This window comes from Zingiber officinale, chromosome 5A (assembly GCF_018446385.1).
Source record: "Zingiber officinale cultivar Zhangliang chromosome 5A, Zo_v1.1, whole genome shotgun sequence".
Taxonomy (NCBI): Eukaryota; Viridiplantae; Streptophyta; class Magnoliopsida; order Zingiberales; family Zingiberaceae; genus Zingiber; species Zingiber officinale.
The window spans coordinates 114,250,069-114,275,544 of NC_055994.1; the positions used below are offsets into that span (position 1 = coordinate 114,250,069).

A 25,476-nucleotide genomic window follows, 5' to 3' on the forward strand; every position below is an offset into this window, starting at 1 on the left:
ACTGACATGGATGGACTTATCTATAAGGGTCGCTTGGTAGCTAAAGGTTTCAAGTAGATTCATGGTATTGACTATGATGAAACATTTTCTCCAGTAGCGATGTTTAAGTCCATTCGGATCATGCTTGCTATTGTAGTCAGATCTGGCAGATGGATGTCAAAACCGCGTTTCTGAATGGAAACCTACTCGAGGATGTGTACATGACACAACCTGAGGGTTTTGTAGATCCACAGCATACTAGCAGAGTATGCAAGCTGTATAGGTCCATTTATGGACTAAAGCAAGCTTACCACGATTACGAGATCTGGCAGATGGATGTCAAAACCGCGTTTCTGAATGGAAACCTACTCGAGGATATGTACATGACACAACCTGAGGGTTTTGTAGATCCACAGCATACTAGCAGAGTATGCAAGCTGCATAGGTCCATTTATGGACTAAAGCAAGCTTCTCGGAGCTGGAATCTTCGATTTGATGATGCAATCAAACAGTTTGGTTTCATCAAGAATGAAGATGAACCTTGTGTCTACAAGAAGGTTGTAGGGGACATAGTTGTCTTCCTCATATTGTATGTGGATGACATACTGCTCATTGGGAAAGACATCCCTTTGCTATAGTCTGTCAAGACTTGGCTAGGGACTTGTTTCTCAATGAAGGACTTAGGTGAGGCATCCCGGATTCTAGGGATACAGATCTATAGAGATAGATCTAAGAAATTGCTTGGCCTAAGTCAGAGTACATATATTGACAAGATACTCCTTCGGTTTGCCATGCAGAACTCCAAGAAGGGATTTCTGCCGATGTCACATGGTGTGAGTCTTTCGAAGACTCAGGGCCCCTCTTCTAGAGAGGAGAGAGACCGCATGGATCAGATCCCTTATGCTTCAGCCATAGGATCTATCATGTACGCCATGCTATGTACTCGACCTGATGTCTCGTATGCTTTGAGCATGACGAGCAGATACTAGTCAGATCTAGGTGAAAGTCACTGGATAGCGGTCAAGAATATTCTTAAGTACTTAAGAAGGACTAAAGAATATTTCTTGATATATGGAGGCGATGATGAGCTAGCTGTAAAGGGTTACAGTGATGCTAGCTTCTAGACCGACCAGGATGATTATCGATCGCAGTCAGGGTTTGTGTTTTGCATAAATGGTGGTGCTGTAAGCTGGAAGAGTTCGAAGCAGGACACAGTAGCTGATTCTATGACAGAGGCCGAGTATATTGCTGCATCAGAGGCAGCAAAGGAGGCAGTTTGGATTCGCAAGTTCGTTACTAAACTTGGGGTGGTTCCTAGCATTGCTGACCCTATTGAGCTCTATTGTGACAACAATGGAGTTATAGCACAGGCGAAGGAACCTCGCTCACACTAGCGAACCAAACACATACTACGGCGCTTCCATCTCATTCGTAAGATTATTGAGAGAGGAGATGTGAAGATATGCAGAGTACCTACAGAGGCTAACATCGCAGATCCCTTGACCAAGGCTTTGGCACAGAGGAAGCATGATGGTCACACTAGGTCATTGGGACTTAGAGCCTACACTGATTGGCACTAGTGCTAGTGGGAGATTGTTAGCTAGAGCCCTAGAGCCAATCATTTGATGATTGTATTATGGGCTTGTTATCATATTCTATATAAATAAAGGCATTTAGTTTTTGGTTATTATACTTACTTGTATTGGTGCCAAATAAACTAAGTATAATAACGTCCTTGAGTAGAAAGTTCTTACCTATATCAATCGGTTAGCTGAACCGCTAGTGAGATGATATAGGGAACACTACTCTAAATCATTCCTAGTCGAGTATTAACATTCAGGGACAATGTTAATGCAATAAGACTAGCATGTAGGTCAACTCGATGACTTGATCTCACAAGTCATGGATATAGAGATATCAAGTTGACACATGGGTATGCATTGGAGAATGTATACTGAATGACCCACCATGAGAAAGTATCATGGATCGTTATATGAGTATCATATACTTTCTCATGTGGCTATTAGTATGACTACTAGTCCTTGGACCTGAAGTCACCATGCATCCCTACATAAGGAGTTATGTACTTTGGTTTCGTCAAACGTCACCTGTAACTGGGTGGACTATAAAGGCGATTACTGGGTATGTAACGAATTATGCAGAGGGATGTGAGTGATGTAGATGGGATCTATCCCTCCTATTTGACGGGAGTGACATCGATATTCTTGATAGAGTGAGACCACGAAGTGCATGGCCATGCCCAAATGAGTCAATATGAGATATTGAGCTTATTCGATTTAGTGAGTCTACTTGGAGTTCAAGATTTAGATTGGTCAAAGGATGACACGGTCTATGCCTCACATTGATCAATCTAGATGTCTAGGATAGAAGGACACATGTCATATATTGTGAGGAGTTACAATTAGTAGTCACAAGGTGATGTTGGATCTCAACATTCTTGTAACTTGGGTAATAATGATATATTGCTAGATATCGCTCATTACTTATGGTCCTAAATGGGTTTAGGGGCATTGCCAACGTTACAAGAACCTATTGGGTCACAACCAAAGAACAAGTGGATGGAGATTAGGTTCATATGATGAACCAAGAGGATTAGATTCATGTGATGAATCAAATTAGACTAAGAGTAATCCTAATTGGGCTAATTGAGTTGGACTCAAGTTGATTCATGTGTTCAATGAGTCTAATTTAGATTATGACTCATTGAATCAATTTAATTAAATGAATTAGATTCATTATATTAAATTGGCTTGAATTAAATGGTTGGATTAGATTAACCATGAGATAGATTAAGTCAAGTTTGACTTGACTTGAGAGGAAGAGGAAGAGTCAAGTTTGACTTGACTTTATGCCACATCATTTGTGACTTGGCATTAGGAGAACTAATGATGATGTGCCACATCATCACATGTGCCACCTCATGGAGGTTATTACTATTCTCTTTAATGGTCTCCACATTAATTGTGATTAATGTGAAGGGGGTTACACCACTTGATGGAAAAAAGAGAGGTTTTTCTTTTGGTGAGTAACTCTCATTCAAGTCATCTTCCTCCTCCTAAGCTCTCTTCTTGCTCCTTCTCTTCTCTTGGTCGTGGGTTTCAAGCAAGGGAGAAGAAAGGAGAGTGAATCTAATCCAAGAAGAAAGGTTAGTGAAAGTCACATAGAGTTTTTAGAGGAGTGTGTTCTCTTCTTTTCCTTTCTTCATCTTCCAATCCTATCCGAGAGCATCAAGAAGTGCTAGCACACTTGTGGTGTTCTCTTCTCCATCCTTGTATGTTAGAGAACACATCTTGTTTGTGTGGATACTTCTAGAGGATTGTCTACGTTGACAATCTTGAGATCCGGCGTACCTTGGACTTGCGGGATTGCGAAGGGTTTCGCTTCAAAGGTATAACCTTTTTCCCTTGTAGCTCTAAGTGTAGATCTAGGTAAACTCGTACTCATAGTTTTTCGAAAAAAAATTTCTTTGCACGGATCCGTTGGCTAGGGAGTTTCGGGGTTTTCGCTACGCGGAAAAGCGATTTTCGCGGCCCGAAAAATCCAACAGTAGTGTCTTGATACTTTTACCATGACGTTTTTCCACATTAGCTTGTATTCTTTGAACTTATCAAAGTACTCAGACTTGCGACGCATCAAGTAAATGTACCCATATATCGAATAGTCGTCTATAAAAGAGACAAAATATTCGAAACCACATCTCGCCTGGATAGTCATAGGTCCACACAAATCAGAATGAACCAATTCCAACAATTCTTTGGCTCTATACCCCTGTGCCTTAAAATGTCTCTTAGTCATTTTTCCTTCCAAGCAAGATTCGCAGGTTGGAAAGTTTTCCACCACCAATAAACCCAAAGGTCCATCAGCTATTAACTTTTGAATCCTACTCAAGTTAATATGACTTAGCCTTAGATGCCAAAGATATGTTTGGTTCATTTTCGAAGACTGTTTTCTCTTATTAGAATTAGAAGATGTGTTATTAATTTATATTTGTTGCATCATAGGAGTTATTGGATTAAGAGTGTACAAATTGTCAACCAACGTACCAGAACAGATAATCTCCCTATTTTTCTTGACAACTACTTTGTTATAAAAAAAATAGAATATCCATCCATAAATAACCTTAGGTAGTGAGAGGTTTTAGAGAAGTGAACTCCAAACAAGATAAACCAGATACGTTGGTCTAATCGACCTCACGAGGTCAATCGGACCAGCGTATTTGGTCAATTGAAGAATAGTGCTTCTAATACTATTTTGCATTACCACTTCTATCTATTGTGTTAATTTAGTGTTGTAGAAAAGTCTTAAAGGATCAGGTCGATCAAACACTAAGCGGAGGAAGTTTAAATAGGTTGGCTAAATTGGATGTTTGTCAAGTAAGTAAGGTAACTCCTTGAGACACCTTTCAGTTTTAGAAGGTAGTGAGGTTGTGTCTCATTTAGACAAAGCTTAAGTGTCGATCCAACTAAAAAAACTAACGAAGACTTTTAAGTCAATATAATTGATATCTTTCTAGGTCTAACGGATCCTCACAATTATCCATATTCAATGAAGATTTTACCACTAGAGATCTACTGCTTTAATGGTATTAAGTCATTTCAAAACTTACCATTTTATATTAGTTCCTTCTCATAATTTCTTAGATACCATAATGTATCATATCTATTGGCACATTGATTAACTCCCACATTTATAGACTTCATTAGAAGGTTTATGATCTTTCAATGCTTTATAAAGATTTTTTATTTCTATCTAACTGGGGCTTGTGGTTTACCGAGAGGATAATTTTCCTTAAAATTTTTAGGATAAACTCAAAACTTATCAACATAGCTTTTATCATCTTGTCAATGTTTAAGCCACCATTGTTGAATTGAGGTGAATGTGATATAATCAATTATTAAATGTTACTTTTCCTTGAGAAACATTCCTTGAGCAATATCCTGCATTTTCTTCCTCAATCGTCATGGATGATCTTGTTTAATTGATTTTTCCAACCACATTTCTAGTATTTTATAAAACACTTCAGGGGTCTCAATCTTACTTAAAAGCAAGTCTCCATAACTCCAATCTTCTTATTTCACAGAGTTAAAATTGTGGTTGTCTAATCAGGATGATGATCACAAGTACACTTGTTGTCAAAAAAGTGCTCAATTTAGAAAGTATGCATCACTTAGTCTTCCAATTTCATTGAGCTAGAGCTCTGATCGTTAAATTGGAGTGTTGATCAGGATTGCATTACTCTTACAGAGATACTTGACTCAAGAAGTATACATCCCTTGGTCTTCCAATTTCATCGAGCCAAAGTTGCGATCGTCTGATTAGAGTGTTGACCAGGATTATATTACTCTTTGAGATATACTGACTCAAGAAGTATACATTCCTTGGTCTTCCAATCTAATCGACCCAAACTATGGTCGTCTGATTGGAGTGATAACCAGGATTGTATTACTCTTCGAAAGATTCTCGGCTCAAGAAGTATACATCTCTTGGTCTTCTAATCTTATCGAGCCAAAGCTGCGGTCGTCTGATTGGAGTGTTAACCAAGATTGTATTACTCTTCAAGACATACTCAACTCAAGAAATATACATCCCTTGGTCTTTTAATCTCATCAAGTCAAAGTTGCGGTCGTCTGATTAGAACACTAACTAGGATTTTATTACTCTTCGAAAGATACTCGACTCAAGAAGTATACATCCATTGATCATAAAATCTCATCAAGTCAAAGTTGCAGTTGTCTGATTAGAGTGTTGACCAGGATTGTATTCCTCTTCGAAAGATACTCGACTCAAGAGTTATACATCCCTTGGCTATGTTCTAATCTTATCGAGCCATAGCTGTAGTATTTTGATTGGAGTGTTAACCATGATTGCATTTTTCTTCATGAGGCACTTGACTAAATTTCTTAGTCACTTGCGATAATGTGATGCAATCCTTCTAACTCATCTATTTTGACCTCCACTTAGGTTTTATTGAGTTAGACTCAAGTCTAGTTTTTTTCTAAATAGGCTTGATCTTTTATCTAAAGACTTTCATTAGCGCTCTTTTTGGATAGTTTAAACTCACTACACTCAACCTTGTGATTTTATTCAAATGACCCCCACAAAGTCTTAACCAACATTGTTACATTATACCCATGGTATAATTTTGTTGTCCTTCCTTTTAAGGTATGATTCTCATATAGGAAAATTCTATTCTTCTTTGTGAGTAACGCTCCCATCGCTTGAGGTTCACTTTTAGATGTACTAGGACATCTTTTGACAGTAACCTTAAAAGATACACTTTTCTTTAAATAATATGGTGTCATTTACTGTCATCGTTTGAAGACAATTACGGAGAATTTCTCTAATTTCTCTCTAGTATAAGTAGGACCCACAGTCACCATAACCGCCAATAACATCTTAAGATTGTTGGAAATTTTTATATGTGATTAAAGGATCTATTTGGTTTCGATCTATCAGTTGGGCTCGATGTCATCTCGACGATGAGTTAATGACTCTAATAGATGGAGCTCGGTATGACAATGTAGAGCTTATCCCATTTATACTCTCGACATCCCCTTTTAGTTATTGAAGTACCCCTTCGGGTAAGAGACATACTCTTCTTGATATTGCCGTTACCGACCTAATCTCGTTGGCCGTCGAGTTATCCCTTCAGATATCGAAATAACCCCTTTGGGTAAACTTTCCTCTAAGGATAATAGTACTAAGGTCGCGAGGTGAAGGCTAGGCCTTTTTTCCTTAAGACGATATTACCCCGCCTAGGTGCTTACCATTTATTGCGTCTCGAAATAGGAGAACTCCAAATTTCGAGCCTTGTTGAACTTTCAAAGCTTTAAACCTCTTAAGAGAGGAGAGAGAATTCACAACTTGAAAAATGAGTGTGTTGAGTGGAAAGAATGAGGTTTGTTTTATAAGGATAAAGGGTTACTCTCAAGAGGTGAAAGGTTTCTTCAAAGAAGTGAAAGGATATGGGATGTGTCTTTTCCCTTAAACTTTTTCACTAAAACCTTTTCATTATAATTAATTAATTTAATTGATTAATATAATTAAATATTTATTTAATCTATTATAAATATTAATTAATCAATTAATAAATATCACAATGATTAATTTTTAATTAATCAATGAAATTAATTATAATTTCGTACCTCTCAATTATTCCACATACTCGAGTTAGCATTCATTCATAAATCCAACTCGTGTGTGAGTCAAACTTAAGTCCATCATATCAGACCAATCCTTCATTAATTTCTCATTCACTCGAAAAATTAATTTATGATAATTTACTCGTGAAATAGTCTTCTTATCCTTATTGGTCACCAAAACTAATTTTCCAACATCTTATAGAAAGAATACATTAAAAAAGAGAAAACAATGTCATCGATATTCATCCCCCTATATCAATCCACACAATCCTACAAATACGGTGCACAATTAATTTATAAAGCAAGGAAACCATAAAACCGTGTTGAACAAATTGCGAAACAATGAACCGCGCTAAATTCCTAGCCTTACTACACATATGCAACTCTAACTTGGTACAAAAAAATATTAAAAATTTATAATTTATTCGATGCAAATTTATTTGCAAATTAGCGTATGCTTTGTAGATAATGAAAGGATAATGGACAAGAATTTAATGGGAGCATGGAATATTTAACAATAGAGTAAAGCCATAATAGGTGAACTAGGCATCAATTTTGAAATTCTTAGAGCATTAATTTCTTTGGCAACACAAATTTGATATCTTTAAAAGGATTGGTAGATAGTTATCAAAATCGAAGCTTGAGAAGCTAAAATAATTTGGTTAATTAGGTCAACTAGGCTTGCTTCCTAAAACAATATCTTGATTACATATTTTTCTTTAAACTTTTATATAAATTGAACAGTAAAAAAATCAAAAGGTTAGAATCTAAGGTTTATAATAGTTTTGATTAAACTCGACCAATTTTGTCTAAAATTACTTCAAGTTATAGTAGTTTTAAACGAAATTTCTTCAAATGAAGCGATTATAGAGTAGCTAGGGTCAAAAGTACATTATATTATATACATTTTGATTAAAATTATTCCATGTTATATCAGTTTTGAAAAAACTTGCTCCAATATAGAGAAATTTTAACTAAAATTATTCCAAATAATTTTGATCAATTATTCAACATCGTAGTACTTTTGGAATAATTTTAGCTTTTGATAAAATTGTCCCATATTTTAATAGATTTTGATAAACCTGCTATTATAGTATTTGACTAGTTTTATTAAGTTTGTCATTTAAAATTAATTAGAGTAATTTTAATAAGTATTTGAACAATTTTAATTAATATTAAAATAATTTTAAGTATGTTGTAATAGTTTTAGTAGTTTTAGTTAAAATCCCTATAAAACACTTTTAATATTTTTTTTTTTCAATATGGGCGACGCTTGTTTCATGGTAATAAAAGTAAAGAGTCCTTTGTAATTATTATCCTAAATTTAATACTATACATAGTTTAATCAGGATTTTACCAAACTAAGCAGATTTTTTATTTCGCATACTTAATTTTTATAAAAAATTATATAAAAAATATTAAATTCTAGTTAATCTAAATCCAATCAAATTTTCTTGAATGCGAAATTTATTTTTCCTTGCACACATTTCCTTTCAAGTTACTTTTAAATCTCTGAATTGAAAAATCTAGTTATATTGATTATCCAATTTTATAGGTGAATTGATTTTAGAAAATTAAAATTAGTCAAGCACTTGTTACTTTATTTTAACTTTCCATTTTAAATATTCACTCACTTTATAATTCATATTTGTTCATTCATGTATTATTTAATTTGTTTCGCATACCTCCCAAATTACAATTTTTTGTGTAACTTGTCACAGACGAATTTACTGGGTCACATATGATGGTGTAAATGAGTCAAGTCATTCGTGAGCTATTCGAAGCTTGATTCGATAAAAATTCGTTTGAGCTCGTTTAATAAGACTTGTTAAGATAAATAAATCAAGCTCAAGCTTCACAATATTCGGCTCGTTAGCTTGTGAACATGTTCGTTAAGCTCATAAATCAACTTTTAAATAAAAATAATAATAGTTTTGATATTGAATTTATAGATTTTACACTCTACTTATGGAAAACATAGACAAATATATTAAATTTATTTATTAGAATAAAATTATAAATTTTAACAAGAATATTATAATTTTTTTAAAACATATAATTTAGTTTTTAATGAATATTTAAATTTATAATTTATATTTATTAAATTCATTTAGGCTCGATAAAAGTTCGAATAAGCTCGTGAGCCATGAATATATTCGTTAAATAAAGCTCGAGCTCGGCTCGATTAAAAACAAGCCAAATTCAAATATTAAAGAGTCCGACTCGATTCGATTTGATTCGATTGCACCTCACATACCTAAGGTAAGTTAATCCGTTTAAATTCATCTTTCAATAAATTGATAAAATTTTAATTTAATTTATTTAAATTATTTATTCAGTAGGACAAATAATCTGATAACTAAATGATAATTACTTTTCAACCCTTCTGACAACGCACCTCTCCTCTCTCTCCTATTAAATGATTTCTTACTTTATTTTAAAATAACAAGTTATTTTATTTTTTTAAATTTTATTTACTTCTCTAATTTTATTTTTTTAATAAATTCTATTTACTATTTTTTCATATATATATTTTTTATTTTTTATCCATATTTTACTTTTTAAATTTTTTACAAATAATAACCTCTAAAATCTACTATTTAAAAAAATAAAAAATTACAAGAGATCGAATCCTCTATCCTAATATCACCTGTCTCATTTGTCGTCCCAGCCCACCGCCAGTGGCCTCTAGCCGTTGTCTCGATTAAAATTATATCATAGGGGAAGGTGAACATAGTGAGGTCGTCATCGGCACGATAGGCGTCAAAATTCGGCCGGATCGGAACAGACTTTTCTTCATCGTCGATCTAAGTCTCTTCTCAGATTCGGTCGAATTCTGACGTTGATCGCACCGATGACGACCCCCCTTGGTTTACCTTTCCCCTAGGCTATAGTTCTGATTGAGGCGACGGCTGGAGGCCATCGATAGTGAACTGGAGATGACGAGTGAGACGTAGGGATAAAAAATTAAGGACAAAGGATCCGATCTCATATTACAAATATAAAAAATAGCATAACATTCTTATCAAGAAAATACTTAATAAAAAATAAAAAAAATGGAATAAGAAAAATGATATAAAAGTAAATAATAGAGGGATGGGAAAGGAGTGCGTTAGAGGGAGCACAGATCTCCTGGACCACTTTTTTGTGATTCAGAGGATGTGTTACTCGTATTTGCGGTCGGATTGTGACCGTAATTCGGTCGCAAATGGTTGTGATTCCTTCCTGAGTTCATTGTCCCCACCAGATTATAGTTCTTGTTCGGAACAGGCAGCCGGAGGCCTCAGTGGTGGATAAGTGGCCAGGTTACTGGGCGCCGAGCGAGGGTGTCCTCCGGGCGGCCTCCGACAGCCTGCTCCGAACAAAAACTATAACTTGGTGGGGACGATGAACTCAGGAAGAGATTGCAACCATTTGCGACCGGATCGTGACCACGATCCGACTGCAAATACGAGTGACACATCCCTTGAACCACAAAAAGTGGTCTAGGAGATCCTACCTTGCGTTAGAGGATGCGAAAATCTACTATAAAAATAAATAAAATATTATAAATCTATAATAAAAAAATTATTGAAAAGAATAAAATTGATAAAAAAATTGATTAATAAAAATAAAAATTAATAAAATAAAATAAAATAAAATGTGGAGGAGAATAGGGAGGGATATAAGAGTAAAAAAAAAAATGGAACCGAGATGGAAGAATGTCAGAGGAGTGGGAAAAGGACATCTCTAACCAAATGGATTTAAGATCCAACCTCTATCGGATACCAAATGCAGTTACAAATTAAATTGACTTGCCGATTTAGCCAAAAGTAGCTTGACGTCCAATCTGTGTATAAAAATTCGTCATATAAGAAAGACGAGCAGATCGACTCATGCGGATAGCGGACTTAGACGGATCGGTCCGTCTTTTCAAAATGAGTAGATAAAATTTTTAAATAATTCATTTAAATTGTTTAGGGGACGAATTAATCCGGACCAAATCTAAATTGATGACGGCGGAACTGGACAGCTGGCTGCCGCGTAGCTGGAATACGTTGAAATAGCCACGGCCGAGGGGGCAGGATACACGGTGGGGAAGATGCAAGCATTCATGGAGTCCAAGGGCGTACTCGTAATTTAGAGTGGGCGTGGGCGTGGGCGTGTGTGGTTGCTAATGGCGATTGCGATCGGAGAGATACACGATATAGCAATTGTTAATCCTGATCAAAATACGATCTCGATTCACATTGTAGTGCCCGAGGCAGACTCAGTGCTTTTGAGTTTTGGTTCTCGCCGTAGGTCAACTACTGAAAAGAGGTGATTGGAGAAGGGTAAAGATAGGCCTTCTGTCCTGCGTTCCTCGATCTGTTCTTGAAATCGATAGATTCCGAGATTGTAAGTCTCGATGTATACTCATCTTTTTAATATCTTTCGTAGAAGATTCGATCGAGCTCCACTGTAGCATATTTATCGTTAGCTAGCTAGCTAGGAAGTCTCGATCTGAGAGAGATTAAGTAAGATCTGCAGCGATGTACGGAGCGACGGCGGTGACGTCGAAGGAGGATCTGAACCTGCCGTACCGGAGCCGGGACGTGCTGTCCGAATCCAACTCAAATCTTCTTCGCTACCAGTCGGCTCCGAGCTCGCTGCTGGGGGAGCTGTGCGACGACTTCCTCCCCGGCAAGACCACCTCTTCCACCTCCACAGCCGGCACCTTCTCGTCCGGATTCTTAGGGCCTGACCTCCAGATCGAGGACAGGACCTCCGGCGGCGGCGCGGCCGCAAGCGCTGGCCATGGCTTGCTGCCTCTGCCTCCGCAAAAGCAGCAGATTGCGATGCCCATGTTTCATCCTCAGACCCAGACTCAGCTTATTAAGCAGCAGCAGATGGCGAACCATGCGTATTCAGTGGCGGGATCGTCCTCGATGAGGATGGACACGGCGGAGCAATTCCACAAGAGATCCAACTCCTCCCATCCTAATCTGATCGCGAGGCAAAGCAGTTCGCCCGCTGGCCTCTTCTCTCACCTCCACGTCGATAACAGTACTACTGGCACATAATAACTTCGTTTTTAACTACTTCGCTTGTAGCTGTTCCAAATTGGGGTTTAATTTCCTATTTTCTATTTCTATTTTAAAGTTGCCGGACATGATGATTAAACTCGCGCTTTGATGTATGTACTGATGCCTAATAACCTTTGGCTACGTAAATGTACGTACATGGTAGGATACGGGTACGGGACGGTGAGAGGTGGTCTGGGAAACGAGATGAGTGGATTGAAGAAGTCGACGAGCCTGTCGACGTCGAAGCAGAACTCCAGTATGTCGCAGATTTCGGAGGCTGCGGCTAGTGGCAATAGCCCTGAAGAGAGCGGCAACTTCGGCGCCTTCCGGGGAAACAATAATTACTCTGCTTGGGAGATCAATTCCTCTTTACAGCTTCAGGTACCCAATTTGTTCTATGTATTAGCTACATGAGTCGACCGTATGCTAACTAATTCATGGATTTCTATGTATTAGAATGGAGATAGGAACCATGTGTCAGGGCTAAGCCCTCAATTTAGCTTGCCGAACACTTCATCGGAGATGGTCAATCTGGAAAGGTACTGGGATTTTCAGGATGCCATGCCTTGCAAGGTCCGTGCTAAACGCGGCTGCGCTACTCATCCTCGGAGCATAGCTGAGAGAGTAAGTACGCTGTTTCGATGTTCCTTATTTACTCTCCTCCCTCCAAGATAACTGTTCTGATGTTTCTTACTCACCCTCCATTGCTGATCTTGGTTGATCCATAACTGAATCGGTCAGGTAAGGAGGACTCGAATCAGCGAAAGAATCAGGAAACTGCAGGAGCTAGTCCCTAATATGGACAAGGTAATTATTTAGCTAATTAAACCTTGGATAACTAGAAGATCACATCAGTCAATGAATATTCACTGGCAGCAAACCAACACTTCGGATATGCTAGATTTGGCCGTCAGCTACATACAAGATCTGCAGAAACAGGTGAAGGTATATGACGGATGATACATTAAATTAGATGCTCTTCGATAAACTACTTTTTGGTGGTACCTGATGATCAATTTGCTTGTTATTTCTCCCAATGCTGTGATTGGCCTTAAAGGCACTATCGGAGAAAGGAGCAAGTTGCAGTTGTTCAGCTGGCAAGCAATAGCAAATATTCAACGGCGATCCGCCATGCCTAAAGTTAAAAATGGCTGTTTATTAAGTGGGCAATGTCCGAACGGCTGATTCATGTTCAAAGAAGCAAGATGGATGTAATCTGTTTGCTGTGTGACCTTCAATATGATGATCTCAATTCTGAATTAGCTTACAGGAAGGCATCTTATGTTCACTCGCTGTGACCGCACGAAATAGATTACAGTTTTTTTTCTCCGCTTAAAGACTATTAGAATATGTTAATTAAGATAATTTGACGATCTTCTAAAAATTTAAATTAAAAACTAAGAATAAAATAAAATTGTAAAAGCTGCATAACATAATTCATATTGTCATTTTGATTATTAAACAAATTTATCTAAATTATCTTTGATAGTGTCCTTCACATGCTCAGACTCTTCCTCTCCTTTTTTTTCCTTACAAATCTACAGCGGTATCCTTTCTCAGCTAGAGTTCGCCCTTTCTCAGCTAGAGTTCGTTCTTGTTGTCGGTAGATTAGAGATAGTCAGTCGAGGGCTGGCGTTGCCAATGAGACCCCTTCGACGGTCAAGTCAGATACTAGCTGAGGTGTGAAGCTCACATGTGGGCACGAGAAGCAAAAAAGAAACGAGGAAGACGAAGAAGAACCTTCACGTGAGAGAAGAAAATCATATCTTTACAGAGTTTTATATAGTCGCAGAGGTGAAACGTCCATGTATACCACCATGTCAATCCTAGGCGAGTTGCATGGGTGACCCCACTAGCGAAACTCTATCCATAGGCCAGCCACGCAAGCGGGCCATTGCACTAGGGGAGACAATCATTGGGTCATACTTCTGGTGATGTTTGGTTCTTAGCCCAATGTCTTTTTCTAGGTAGGCCGCCTCACTTAAGTTGGTTTTGTATTAGGGATTGTCGAATGTTGAGGTCAAAGAGAGCCCACTCGATCAGGATTCCTTTTTGTCTAGAGACCATTGTGGTCGTGCCGGGTAGAAGAGGTCGGGGGTTGTCGGGACCCTATTGGTATGGAGGGCGTTGGACAGTGTATAGGGCTAAGATAGTGCACAACCCAACTAGGTTTATCCAAGCTTCATCACATGTCCCCCTTTTAAGTAAGGTTGAGGAGTGTAATCCAATGAAATCAGACTAAATGAGTAGGAGGTTGCTGGTGAGAGGGTGGAGTGACCTCCCCACCCGAAGATTCCTTGAGAAAGGATCTTTATCCCACGGTCGCATGGATAATAATCGAAATGCCAAGAATACATGAAGTCCAAGAGAAGTCCAATCTTGCCTTGACAAGAGACAGGAACTTGATCCCTATGTCATGGGGATAATAATCAGAATGCCAAAAATACTAGAAGTCTAATCTAGCCCCAGCATGGGAGAAGAACTCGATCCCTCGGTTGTGAGGATAATAATCGAAATGCCAAGAGTACTAGAACACTGACTATAATTCAACCATGAAGATAAGAATAAGGATTCGGAGAATGTTTGAGTACCCACTATAATATGATCGAGAAGAGAAGATCGATCTCATAGTCATGGGATAATAATAATAATAATAATGTTAAGATAGGGAAAATCTCATCCCGACTAGGGAGATGACACCAGATAGGATAGCAATTATCCTGTGTGCTGACAAGAAGGAGGGAGGGAATAGAGGAGAACCAAGAAGAGAACTTGAAGAAATAAAGAGAAAAGCCGTCATTTGCTAAAAAAAAAAAAAACTTTATTAATAATTGAAAGATGAATTCTCATGCAACTAAATAGGAGTTCATATATGCTTTAGACTCTAAGACAAATAAAAGAAAGAAGAAGAACTTTGCACAATCAAACTCTGAAATCCCCAAAAATACAAACAAAAAGTAAAATAGCCTTGAAATCCCAAACTCTCCCGCATTTAGAAACAAACTTGAAGTCCCCACCAAGCATGAACTCCCATATGAATCTTGCAATCCGAAAAATCTCCAAACTCCACCATCTTCAAGCAAGCACAAATTTCAAACACAAATCCATCACAAAAACCACACTTCTACCAATGCTCTACCTTCTTCAATCTTAGTCATAAGCTCCAAAAGAAAACATTGCATAAATTCCACCAAGCTTCATCATATCACCAAAGCAAACAAAATCTGAAAGCTGAGAAAACCATAGCATGCCAGGCTTTGCCTTCAAACCAACAGAAACACCAACACCAAAAGGAATAATGCAAGAATATCAATATATGCACAATGAAAACCTCCAATACAAAACCTCCGTGAAATATAAAGTCCGGCAAACGACTCAAGGAAATCCCAATCCATAAGAAAACCATCCGACAACATACATTCTTTCCTATAGAGCATGCAGAGAATACCATTATAAACACAAAGTAAACCTCCAATATAAATCTGCAATCTAAAAAAACCAAAACATGCCAAACAACATGCTTGATTTTGATGCCACAATCAATCCAAAAAACCTCCAATATTACACTTGTACTCACATTCAAGTCATTCACAAAAATTTTGCCAAACTGTCAACACCATTGATGAAAGAACCTTCTATAGCTCAAAACTCAAATGAAAGAAATAAACATACGAATCATCAAACTTGTGTCTCTTGTTGGGCTTGCTGTGGACCGACACGTGTGCACCACACCTGGGGCACCGCGGCGTCGCCGTCGAGACGAGCACATAGAGGAAGCAAACCAGGCATCTGCCGATGACCATTGTCACCGCGGGCAGTGGCTCGTAATCGCCCACTGCCATCTGCTTTGTCGAGGAGGTTTTGCTGGCCCACGACAAGGAGAGTAGAAAAGGGGAGTCGTCGGGATGCGGGTTCTCACGCCCGGTGCGCTCGAGGGTGAACCGCACCTTGTCGAGAGTGCAAATGCTCTGGTACCAGGAGTGCGGTGCTCGGACGTCCAGATCCAAGGAGAAGAGGCTGCAGAGAAGATGGATTTTGGGGATTTGGTATTCGCGGAGAAGAAGGTGCGGAGAAAAGGTTTTCGAGAGAAGAGTTTCCACGGTGAGGCCTTTTGATAGAAGATGGTTTACGAGGGTTCGGGAATCATAGTTTTTAATTTTTTTTGGTTTAAAGATTTAGGGGATTAAAAATTTTAGAAATTTTTAAAGATTATTAACAGCATGCAACCGTATATTGTTAATATTTTAATAATAATTATTTGCAACGTGCATTTTTTTTTTTGCATGTTGTCAATAATAAAGTATAGTAATATTAACAGCGCGCTCTGCACGCCGTTAATATTAAGTTTTAGCAGCTCACTCTGTACGCTATAGAAAAGTTTATTGGCAGTGTACATTTTATGCACACCGTCATTTGTATAAATATTATATTATCCGCAGTGCACATAATTAGGTGCGCTGTAAAAACTATTATTAACGGCGCACTTTAACTGCATGCTGTTGATGATGCGCTGCGGAAAGTCATATTTGTTGTAGTGGGAGTAGCCGCTTATAACATTGAAAGTATAAAAAGTAGAGAACAAAACTAGAAGTGTAAGCACAAAAGTTGTTACAACTATTATCCTAACTACAAAAATAAGGACTGCATTTATAGGCCTAATCTGGGTGCTTGGAAGGGTTCCGGGAGCCTAGGTGTGGATAAAATTTTATCTATGTCACAACGGATCACGACGGAACAGGTGTGGATAAAATTTTTGACCTGGGTGTCTGGAAGGGTTTCGGGCGCCCGGACTACCTTCGTATAGGGGCGCCTTGGCGAGGCACCCCGGCTGAACCAGACTGGCCCGGGCGCCCACAGTAGCTCAAGGCGCTCGGACTCCAGACGCCCGGACCATAGTTAACTTCAAGTTGACTTTTCATCCGGGTCTTCCGCTCGCTTGGGTGATTTCGGTCATCCAGAATAGGGCTCACTTGAACCCATTTTCTAGCCTTCTTAAACAGTCTTCCGCTTCGACTTCTCGTCCCTAAAAAATGTCGCACGCCTTCTTCTCGTCCGCCAACATACTCTTCCACAGTGCCTCGTCTCTCGAATGCATCGAGCTAGTCGACTCTCTCTTGTATCATCCTTCTTGCTACTGCATCTTTCGCTTGGCTTCCTATGCTCTTAAGCTCCTGCACACTTAGACATAAGTTATCAAAATAATAACATAACCTAACTTGACTTGGTTGGTCACATCAAAACCATCACGGGGTACTTACAAAGGGACCTTCCATAGCTTGGAAGGCACCTTCACTAAACAGTGTCGAAGACGCCTTCCAGCCCATTGAAAGCACCTTCAAATGACCGTTAGCTAAAGATAAAGTTTTATCTTTGGCGATCAAACTTAACTGTTCGAAGGTGCCTTGAACCCTCTTGAAGGCGCCTTCCACCCTCGGATAAAATTTTTCAGAAGCTATAAAAAACCCCCTGAAGGTAGGAAATATTCAACAACTTAAACAACAAGTCTTGTATTCTTTGCTAGTCATTCTTTTGAGCTGTCAACTTCTGTAAGAGACTTCTCCGCCTACAACAAAAGAGAATTCTAGTGGAGCACTTTCAAATCCTTGGATTAACAACCACTTAGGTTGTAACCAAGTAAATATTTAGCCTTCTTACTTTTTTCTTTTAGTTGTTCTTTTTATGCTTAAATTAATTATGCCTACTAATCTAAATTGAAAGAATGAGAAGGGGTTAGTTTCATTTGGTAGACAATTCACCCCCCTCTTGCCATCTCCCGTTGCACCAATAGCATCTATCCGCCAAAGTTTGAGGGATAGTTCACACTCTAAAAATGCTAGATGGAGTTATTTTTTTAAAACCAATTTTGACATTCTTTTAATAATCAAATATGATTTCATAGTACCCAAAGATCAACATAAAGAAGAAAAGGAAGAGCATCTGTAGAACAAGGAGCAGAATAACTTCATGGTAAATGGGAGAGCTAAATTCCACCTGCTGAGTGTTCTCCACCCCAAGAAGTCAATCGGATTGGCAGCTATGACTAGGCCGAAAAATTCTGAGAGATGTTCTTAAAGCTGCACGAAGGAACCTCGGAGACTAAACTTACAAGATGGGACCTACTCTAGGATCAACTGACGAACCTTCAACTGAAAGAAGAAGATTCAGTCGCTCAACTGCATGCTAAACTAAAGGAGCTGATCACTAGACTCAAAATCTCAGAGAAATGGTAATGAACAAAATTCCATAAGGTATACTCTTAATTCTTTCCTGAGAACACTAGATTGGACATCGATAATCAATTCTTGCTATATCTCTAATTAAGTATCTAGAGGTAAGTACTTTAGAAAGCTTATTATCTACATTATAACTTTACGAATCTAGATGTGCAGGACTAAGAAAGGAGCCGAGTCAAAACATCACTCTAAAAGCAAAAAGGGGCGAACCAAACTCCGAAGCTTCTCTCGATGAAAACGAAGAAGTTTTTCTGGTAAGAAAGTTTTCAAAAATTTTAAAATCTAACAATTTTATAAGAGATAGGCAACAAAATCTTTTCAGAGCAAAAGGAAGGTTTGGTGCTACAACTGCCAAGAAGAAGGGTGTATCAAAGATAATTGTCAGAGCTGAAAAGCAAAGGAAAGGATAAGGGGCCAAGCATATCCAAGCACAAAAACCTAAAAGTAACGTGGGATGAGTTCTCATCGAAATCCGAGTTAGAAGAATACACTGGGTTAGCACTAATGGCGAATCACCAAGAAGACAACGAAAGCTCGTCCTAGATGAGCATCAATGAAGGGAAAGATACATCAGAAGAAAGCATCAATGAAGGGGGAGCGTCAGACTATGAGAACAACATGGTAAGTGAGGTACGTTCCTTACCTCCTGAAAAATTATACGAGTTCATAAAAATGATTTCTAGAAATTCGTACAAACTAAAATTAAAGCATGCACTATTAAAAAGAGAAAATACTGAATTAAAGGTTACCTTAGCAAAAACATTCTTATTAAAAGATTATGATAAAATGAAAGATGAAAATGACAAATTAAAGGATCAAATAAAAATATTAGAAAAGAATTATGCATGTTTAAATGTTTAGAATTTTTTAAATTTTTAAAGGTTTAATTGGTATTTTAGATTTCACAATTGCCAAATTAGAAAACTAATATGCAAATATATTTTAAGAAAATATTTGATTAATCCAGTAGGTAAAAATCTATATTAAGTTCTTAAATCTATTCTAAACTGTTAAATTATTTTTATATGCATGCTTAAATTGAAATTGCATTAATTATTAACATGTTTTGGTATAATTATTTCATATAATTATAATTAATTATTTCATATAAAAAAATTTTAATTTTTTTGACTAGTAATTAATTTTTTATCAAAATACTAAATTTTAAAATTAAAAATGTTTCAAAATTTTATTTGTGAAAATTTTAATTTTTATGTGATAAAAAATTATGTTCTATTGCTAAGTTTTTTTTCAATATTTTTAACTGTTGTCTAAATTATTATGATTTATTTTCCAAAAACAATATTTTTATAATTAATTTTTTTAAAATATTTTTTCTGTGGATAAACATTATATTTCAAATGCTTAGAAAAATTTGCATGATTTTTTTAAGTCAAAATATATTTTTAACATTAAATTTTAATAAATATATATTTCTATCTCAAAATATTTATTTTTAATAATAGAAGAAATTAGTTTGTTCATGCACATTTTTATACTGATTCTAAAATTTTTCTTTGACTCTGACTGAAATTTTCAATGTTTGTGTACTACCCCTAGAAATATTTTTAGATTTTTTCTAACTCTGCTTATTTTTTCTCTATTTTTTTACTATGATCAAAGGAGGAGAAGTTATTAAGTTTAGGGGGAGATTTTATTGTCATATTTATTTTTTACTATAACTTAATTTGTTTAAATGTCATATTTAAATCTTAATTGTATTTTATTAGTTTATTTAACCCTAATCTTAACTCGGGTTGATGCATATCAAAAGGAGAGAGATTGCAAATACCCTTTAATCTTAAATCGGATTGCCAAGAAATCACAGAAGTGTCAGACACATGTACAATAGCAAGAAATCTTTCAATAACACATTCATGTTTGTTCACGTATCTTAAAACAACTCTCATTTGCTCTTTGACTGAAATGTCTTGACACTCATCAATCATAAGAGAAAATATATCGTCTTTTATATCATTAAGAATGACATTTGTGACTTCAGTAGCGCAAGCCTGTGTTAAATTCTTTTGAACTATTGGAGACTTCATTTGATTATTTCTAGGGGCATTCATATTTATTGTCTTAGCAACCTCGTCATTTCTTTGGGTATACCACTCAATCAATTCAAGAAAATTACCTTTATTTGAGAAACTCAATGACTCGTCATGTCCATGGAAAGACAAACCTTATTTCAAAAGAAATCGTGTAACATCCAGAGTTGTCGTTAATCGAGATTGATATGCAACCTCCATTCCACACCCCTATGCTTGTAGCAAATGGACACACTTTGTTGTTCATTTTGAAAAGCCTCAAGTTGTGTTCTTGCATCATTATGAGCACTAGCTATACCACCAACATGTATATTACATCCATTTCTTTTCTCTAATTATTCATCCCTGAATTAGTAAATGTCTCATCTCCAACTCAACATCCTTTATGAGAATTTTTAAAGAGATAGCATCAAAAACAAAAAGTTACATCTTTTGATATGTTGTACTCTAACCATGATTTTTTTTTATATACTAAGCAACTTGCAAACTTCTATGCTCTTTACCAAATTATCTTTTAGGATAACTATGACCAAATGGTTTATAAGGTTCTCTAATCAAATATTCTCTTCGAATCTGATATCTAATAGAAACATCAAATTCATTAATTGATTTACATAGCCCTAGGTCACTAACAACATCATTCGGGTTGAATTCAACACAAGAATATTTTTTCTTACTATTTTCTTCCATAGAACTCTTAGAAGACTCAACACTTCATTTTAAATTTTTTTCCATAACCTATGTCAATTCATCAAAATTATTGATTTATGCAATCAACATAACAATTGCAGTACTACCATAAATCATGAAATTAGGAATCATATGAAATAAGAAACAAGATTCACCTAAAATTGAAGGGATTTTGCTCGTTGTGGAGGATCAACGGTGGAGCATAGTGGCAGTGGCGTCGACGGAACAGGAGAACAGTAGTGGCATGAGGCGTCGACGAAGTGAAGAGGTGACAAAGATGAGGGCAACGGTTTGAGGAGAGGGAGAAACAATGAGATCTCTGTAGGATAGATGTGCGCTAGAGGGGGGTGAATAGCGCTCGTGGCTTTTTCATATTTTCAGAAAATAGATAGAATAAGCAGAAATAAACAAACAGATAAAGCAATCGCTAACACTTTTGGTTACTTGGTTCAGAGCCTGTGACTAGAGGTGCAAACGAATCGAATCGAGCCGAATATATAGAAAAATGTAAGGCTCGAATTCGGCTCGAAATAGGTATATTCGAGTTCGAGCTCGATTTGAAGTTCAAAAATTTTAAAATGTCTGGTTCGAGTTCGGTTCGAATTAGGGCTCGAGTTCGAGTTCGGCTCGAAATATTCGAACATGTTCGCGAACTATTCAAATTATTGCTCGAAAATATGTTCGAAAGGCTCGAAATTTATTTATTTAATATATATTTAACTTATATTAATAAATATTAAGGCTCGCGAGCGGCTCGCGAACGGCTCGAATAATATAATTTGGATTCGAGTTCGGCTCGAAAAAAAATTCGAACATGTTCGAGTTCAGCTCGAATTCGATAAATTCGAATACGAATTGAATATTTTTTTAGCCGGCTCGAAAAGCTCGCGAGCCGGCTTGATTCGTTTGCAGCCCTACCTGTGACGACTCCTACTCCAAGATCCATGATTATCGATCGTTTTCGTTGGGCAATCACTATAAGTTCAAGAAATCTTTACAGAGATGGCAAGTACAAGTATAAAAATTTAAAACAAAGTTTACTGACAACAAAGGATTAGTAGTTCGTCGATTGTCGGAGCAACGTTTGAACGTCGTTGAATTGTCTTGGAGCAGCACACAAGGAAGCAGAAGATGTTCAGTTTCGATGTCTTTGAAGTACTAGTCGAGGCTCCTTTTTTAGCAAGTTAGACCTGATCTAGATCCACTAATCTCGGGATCAGGTTTGACTCAACGTTGTTCGATCGACCGATCTAGGTGTTTGGTCAACCGAACTTGCTGAACCTGCCTGATTTTCCATCCAGATGCTGCTTCTCAGATAAGAGTCTTTGTTTGATCGACCGAACCCACAGTTCAGTCTACCAATCCATCGATGATCCCTGGCTTATCTAGTCCAATCAACTCGGCCCGACCACGTTGATGACTATCCACAGTTCAGTCGACTGAACCCACGGTTCGGTCGACCGATCCCTTGGTCAAACTCGATCAACTCGCCGAAAATCTGATCTGTTTGCTTAGAGGTTTGGTCGACCCAACCGGTCATTCGATCGACTGAACAAGGCACCATCTAACCCTACAAAAACATTAGTCTTCCTGCAAAACAAAGTTAGACAAATAGCAAACAATATGAAATTTAACTTTCGACAATCTCTAGAGTGTCCGGTTCTGACTTTTGAATTTCTCAAAAATCCTACGTCGAATCGACGCCTACTGTTTCCTCTTTAGGGAATGTGTCCTCACTTGCTCCTCTAAGGAGAAATTACGTTTTATCATATCAGTCTTCCAAATGGTCTGTACTTTTGCTCAGTGTCCGAGACTTCAGGACTTCATGCTGAACGTCCGCTCCACGACCCGTCTAGACTTCCACCTAGTCCGCGACCACCAGGATTTTCACCTAGAGTCTCCGACTCTAGAGTTTCACCCAAAATACTCAACCCACCAAGACTTTTCCTAATTCCCCTGATCAAGACTGTTGGTGCAACCTTAGGTCAAGGTTGACCTGGGGGACCCGACTCGAGTTGACCTGACTCGAGGTATATTTTGATGTTTGACAAGAATAGAGAAGTTATATCTTGATGTTTGATAAGAATAGGAACTTGGGGGATTGTGGGTGCAACCTTTGGTCAAGGTTGACCTGGTTGACCCGACTTGAGTTGACCTGATTCGGGAAAAGTCCAAGTATGGAGATTTGGCACGGAAAGGTCCAAGCAGGGAGCTTGGCACGGGAAAAGTCCAAGTATGGAGACTTGGCATGGAAAAGTCCAAGCAGGGAGCTTGGCACGGAAAAGTCCAAGCAGGGAGCTTGGCACGGGAAAAGTCCAAGTATGGAGACTTGGCACGGAAAAGTCCAAGCAGGAAGCTTGGCACGGGAAAAGTCCAAGCAGGGAGCTTGGCACAGGGAAAATTCCAAGTATGGAAGCTTGGCATGGGAGGTCGGAGAGGGCTCGGTAGCTAGTTCTATGGACCGGACGAAGTTGGAGAGGGCTCGATAGCTCGTTCTCTGGACTAGGTCAGAGAGGGCTCGGTAGCTCGTTCTCTGGACCGGACGTGGAGTCGGAGAGGGCTCGGTAGCTCGTTCTCCGGACTAGGTCAGAGAGGGCTCGGTAGCTCGTTCTCTGGACCAGACGAAGTTGGAGAGGGCTCGGTAGCTTGTTCTCTGGACTAGGTCAGAGAGGGCTCGGTAGCTCGTTCTCTGGACTGGACATGGAAGTTAGAGGGGGCTCGGTAGCTCGTTCTCCGGACTAGGTCAGAGAGGGCTCGGTAGCTCGTTCTCTAGATCAGGAAGGCTTAAACTCTAGGCTTTAGGGTTTAAGGCTGGAAAATTGGATCGGTCTGCTGACCGATCCAGTAATACACTGATTCTCACTGTGGGTCATCTGATCGGTCTGGTGACCGATTAGTAATCAAACAGATTAGAGAAGAAATAGGAGGGATCGGTCTGTGGACCGATCCACCTATGGCCTGATTGGTCCACAGACCGATCAAGGCTCGGTAGCTCGTTCTCTAGATCAGGAAGGCTTAAACTCTAAGCTTTAGGGTTTAAGGCTGGGAAATTGGATCGGTCTGCTGATCGATCCAGTAATACACTGATTCTCACTGTGGGTCATCTGATCGGTCTGGTGACCGATCAGTAATCAAACAGATTGTAGAAGAAATAGGAGGGATCAGTCTGTGGACCGATCCACCTATGGCCTGATTGGTCCACAGACCGATCAAGGCTCGGCACCCAACTCTCTGTGAGAGTTGGGATCGGTCTGGGGACCGATCAGCCTAGGGCCTGATCGGTCCCCTAACCGATCAGGCCCCTCCTGGATCGATCAGGGTGGAGCCTGATCGGTCCAGGTCTAGCCGTTGAGACACAACGGCTAGATTTCTGTCTTCTTCTTCACAGGTTTATATATATCGAGGTTGAGGGCCTTTACAGGGTTGTTGATTTTCTTCTTGCTCCTGCGATCTGAGCTTTGTTGAGCTCTTCACTGCTGAAGCTTCGTGTGAGCTTCCCTCGGCTGGGTCTCCAACTGATCAGTTGTTGCTGTGGTTGGCATCCAGGAAGTTGCTGCTTCATCAACAGTCGACGAGAAGGCAAGCAAATCAGTGTTTTTACATTTATATTGTTCTTGGCTTCTTGCTGTATTTCTTGTACTTTGATCTTGCTGTTGCAAGAGATTGTGGCGAGGTTTCTCCACCCAGAAGGAGTTTTTATTAGCCGGTTTTCCGGGGTCTCATCCACCGACGGATTGATAGGATTCGTCCACCTTACGGACACGCCGAGGAGTAGGAGTATCATCTCCGAACCTCGTTATATTGTCATGTTTGAGGTTTGATCTTCTCCATTGTCGTTTCTACTGTTTATTTCCGCTGTGCTAACTCAAATTGTAGGAAGAAACGAGAATTTGGGGTCGGCTATTCACACCCCCCCTCTCTAGCCGCGTCCGAAGGTCCTAACAAGGACTTCGTGTCTAACTACAGCTAGGACTTTCCTTTACCTAGGGTTACCTCCCCCTAGGACCTAGGAGGTACCCTAGGATTTTTCACCGTCTAGAATCCATTAAGACTTTTACCTAAGAACACTTAGGACTTTCCTACAAGCTCAATCACACTTGTTAGATAACAAATAACCTTAACTTTGGATCCTTTGTCATAATCAAAATTTATGTTCGATTGTCTGCTGCTCCCTGCACCAACACTCTCTTAGCTATAATTTTAAAATTGAGAAAAGAAATTTTTCTAAGACTTTTTAAGGTCTTGGGTAAGTAATACAATAATAATAATAAACATAATAATAAAACTATAAATGAATAAGAAATAAAATAGAATA

General features: G+C 38.3%; 1 protein-coding gene across 6 annotated transcripts; it reads left to right on the top strand.

Annotated features, from left to right (window-relative positions):
• The first annotated feature begins 11,278 nt into the window (after positions 1-11,278).
• Positions 11,279-13,475, top strand: LOC121981414 (transcription factor bHLH130-like). Of its 6 annotated transcripts, none has more exons than XM_042533920.1 (7): positions 11,281-11,519; positions 11,652-12,167; positions 12,351-12,568; positions 12,644-12,811; positions 12,929-12,994; positions 13,064-13,132; positions 13,245-13,475. In XM_042533920.1, the coding sequence occupies exons 2-7, from the start codon at positions 11,654-11,656 to the stop codon at positions 13,293-13,295; spliced, it is 1,086 nt and encodes a 361-aa protein (XP_042389854.1). In that variant the 5' UTR covers positions 11,281-11,519; positions 11,652-11,653; the 3' UTR covers positions 13,296-13,475. The 6 variants fall into 6 exon arrangements, with proteins under 6 accessions (XP_042389859.1, XP_042389854.1, XP_042389855.1 ...); XM_042533921.1 differs by having other exon boundaries at positions 11,282-11,455; positions 11,562-12,167; XM_042533923.1 differs by having other exon boundaries at positions 11,282-11,455; positions 11,565-12,167.
• Positions 13,476-25,476: the final 12,001 nt, after the last annotated feature.

What these genes read in the sequence shown, in the direction of transcription:
- LOC121981414 (XM_042533920.1), top strand. Translation starts at nt 11,654, where the DNA reads ATGTACGGAGCGACGGCGGTGACGTCGAAGGAGGATCTGAACCTGCCG. An exon ending in TAGTCCCTAATATGGACAAG is followed by an intron (nt 12,995 to 13,063) that starts GTAATTATTTAG and finishes ATTCACTGGCAG; the next exon opens with CAAACCAACACTTCGGATAT. An exon ending in ATCTGCAGAAACAGGTGAAG is followed by an intron (nt 13,133 to 13,244) that starts GTATATGACGGA and finishes TTGGCCTTAAAG; the next exon opens with GCACTATCGGAGAAAGGAGC.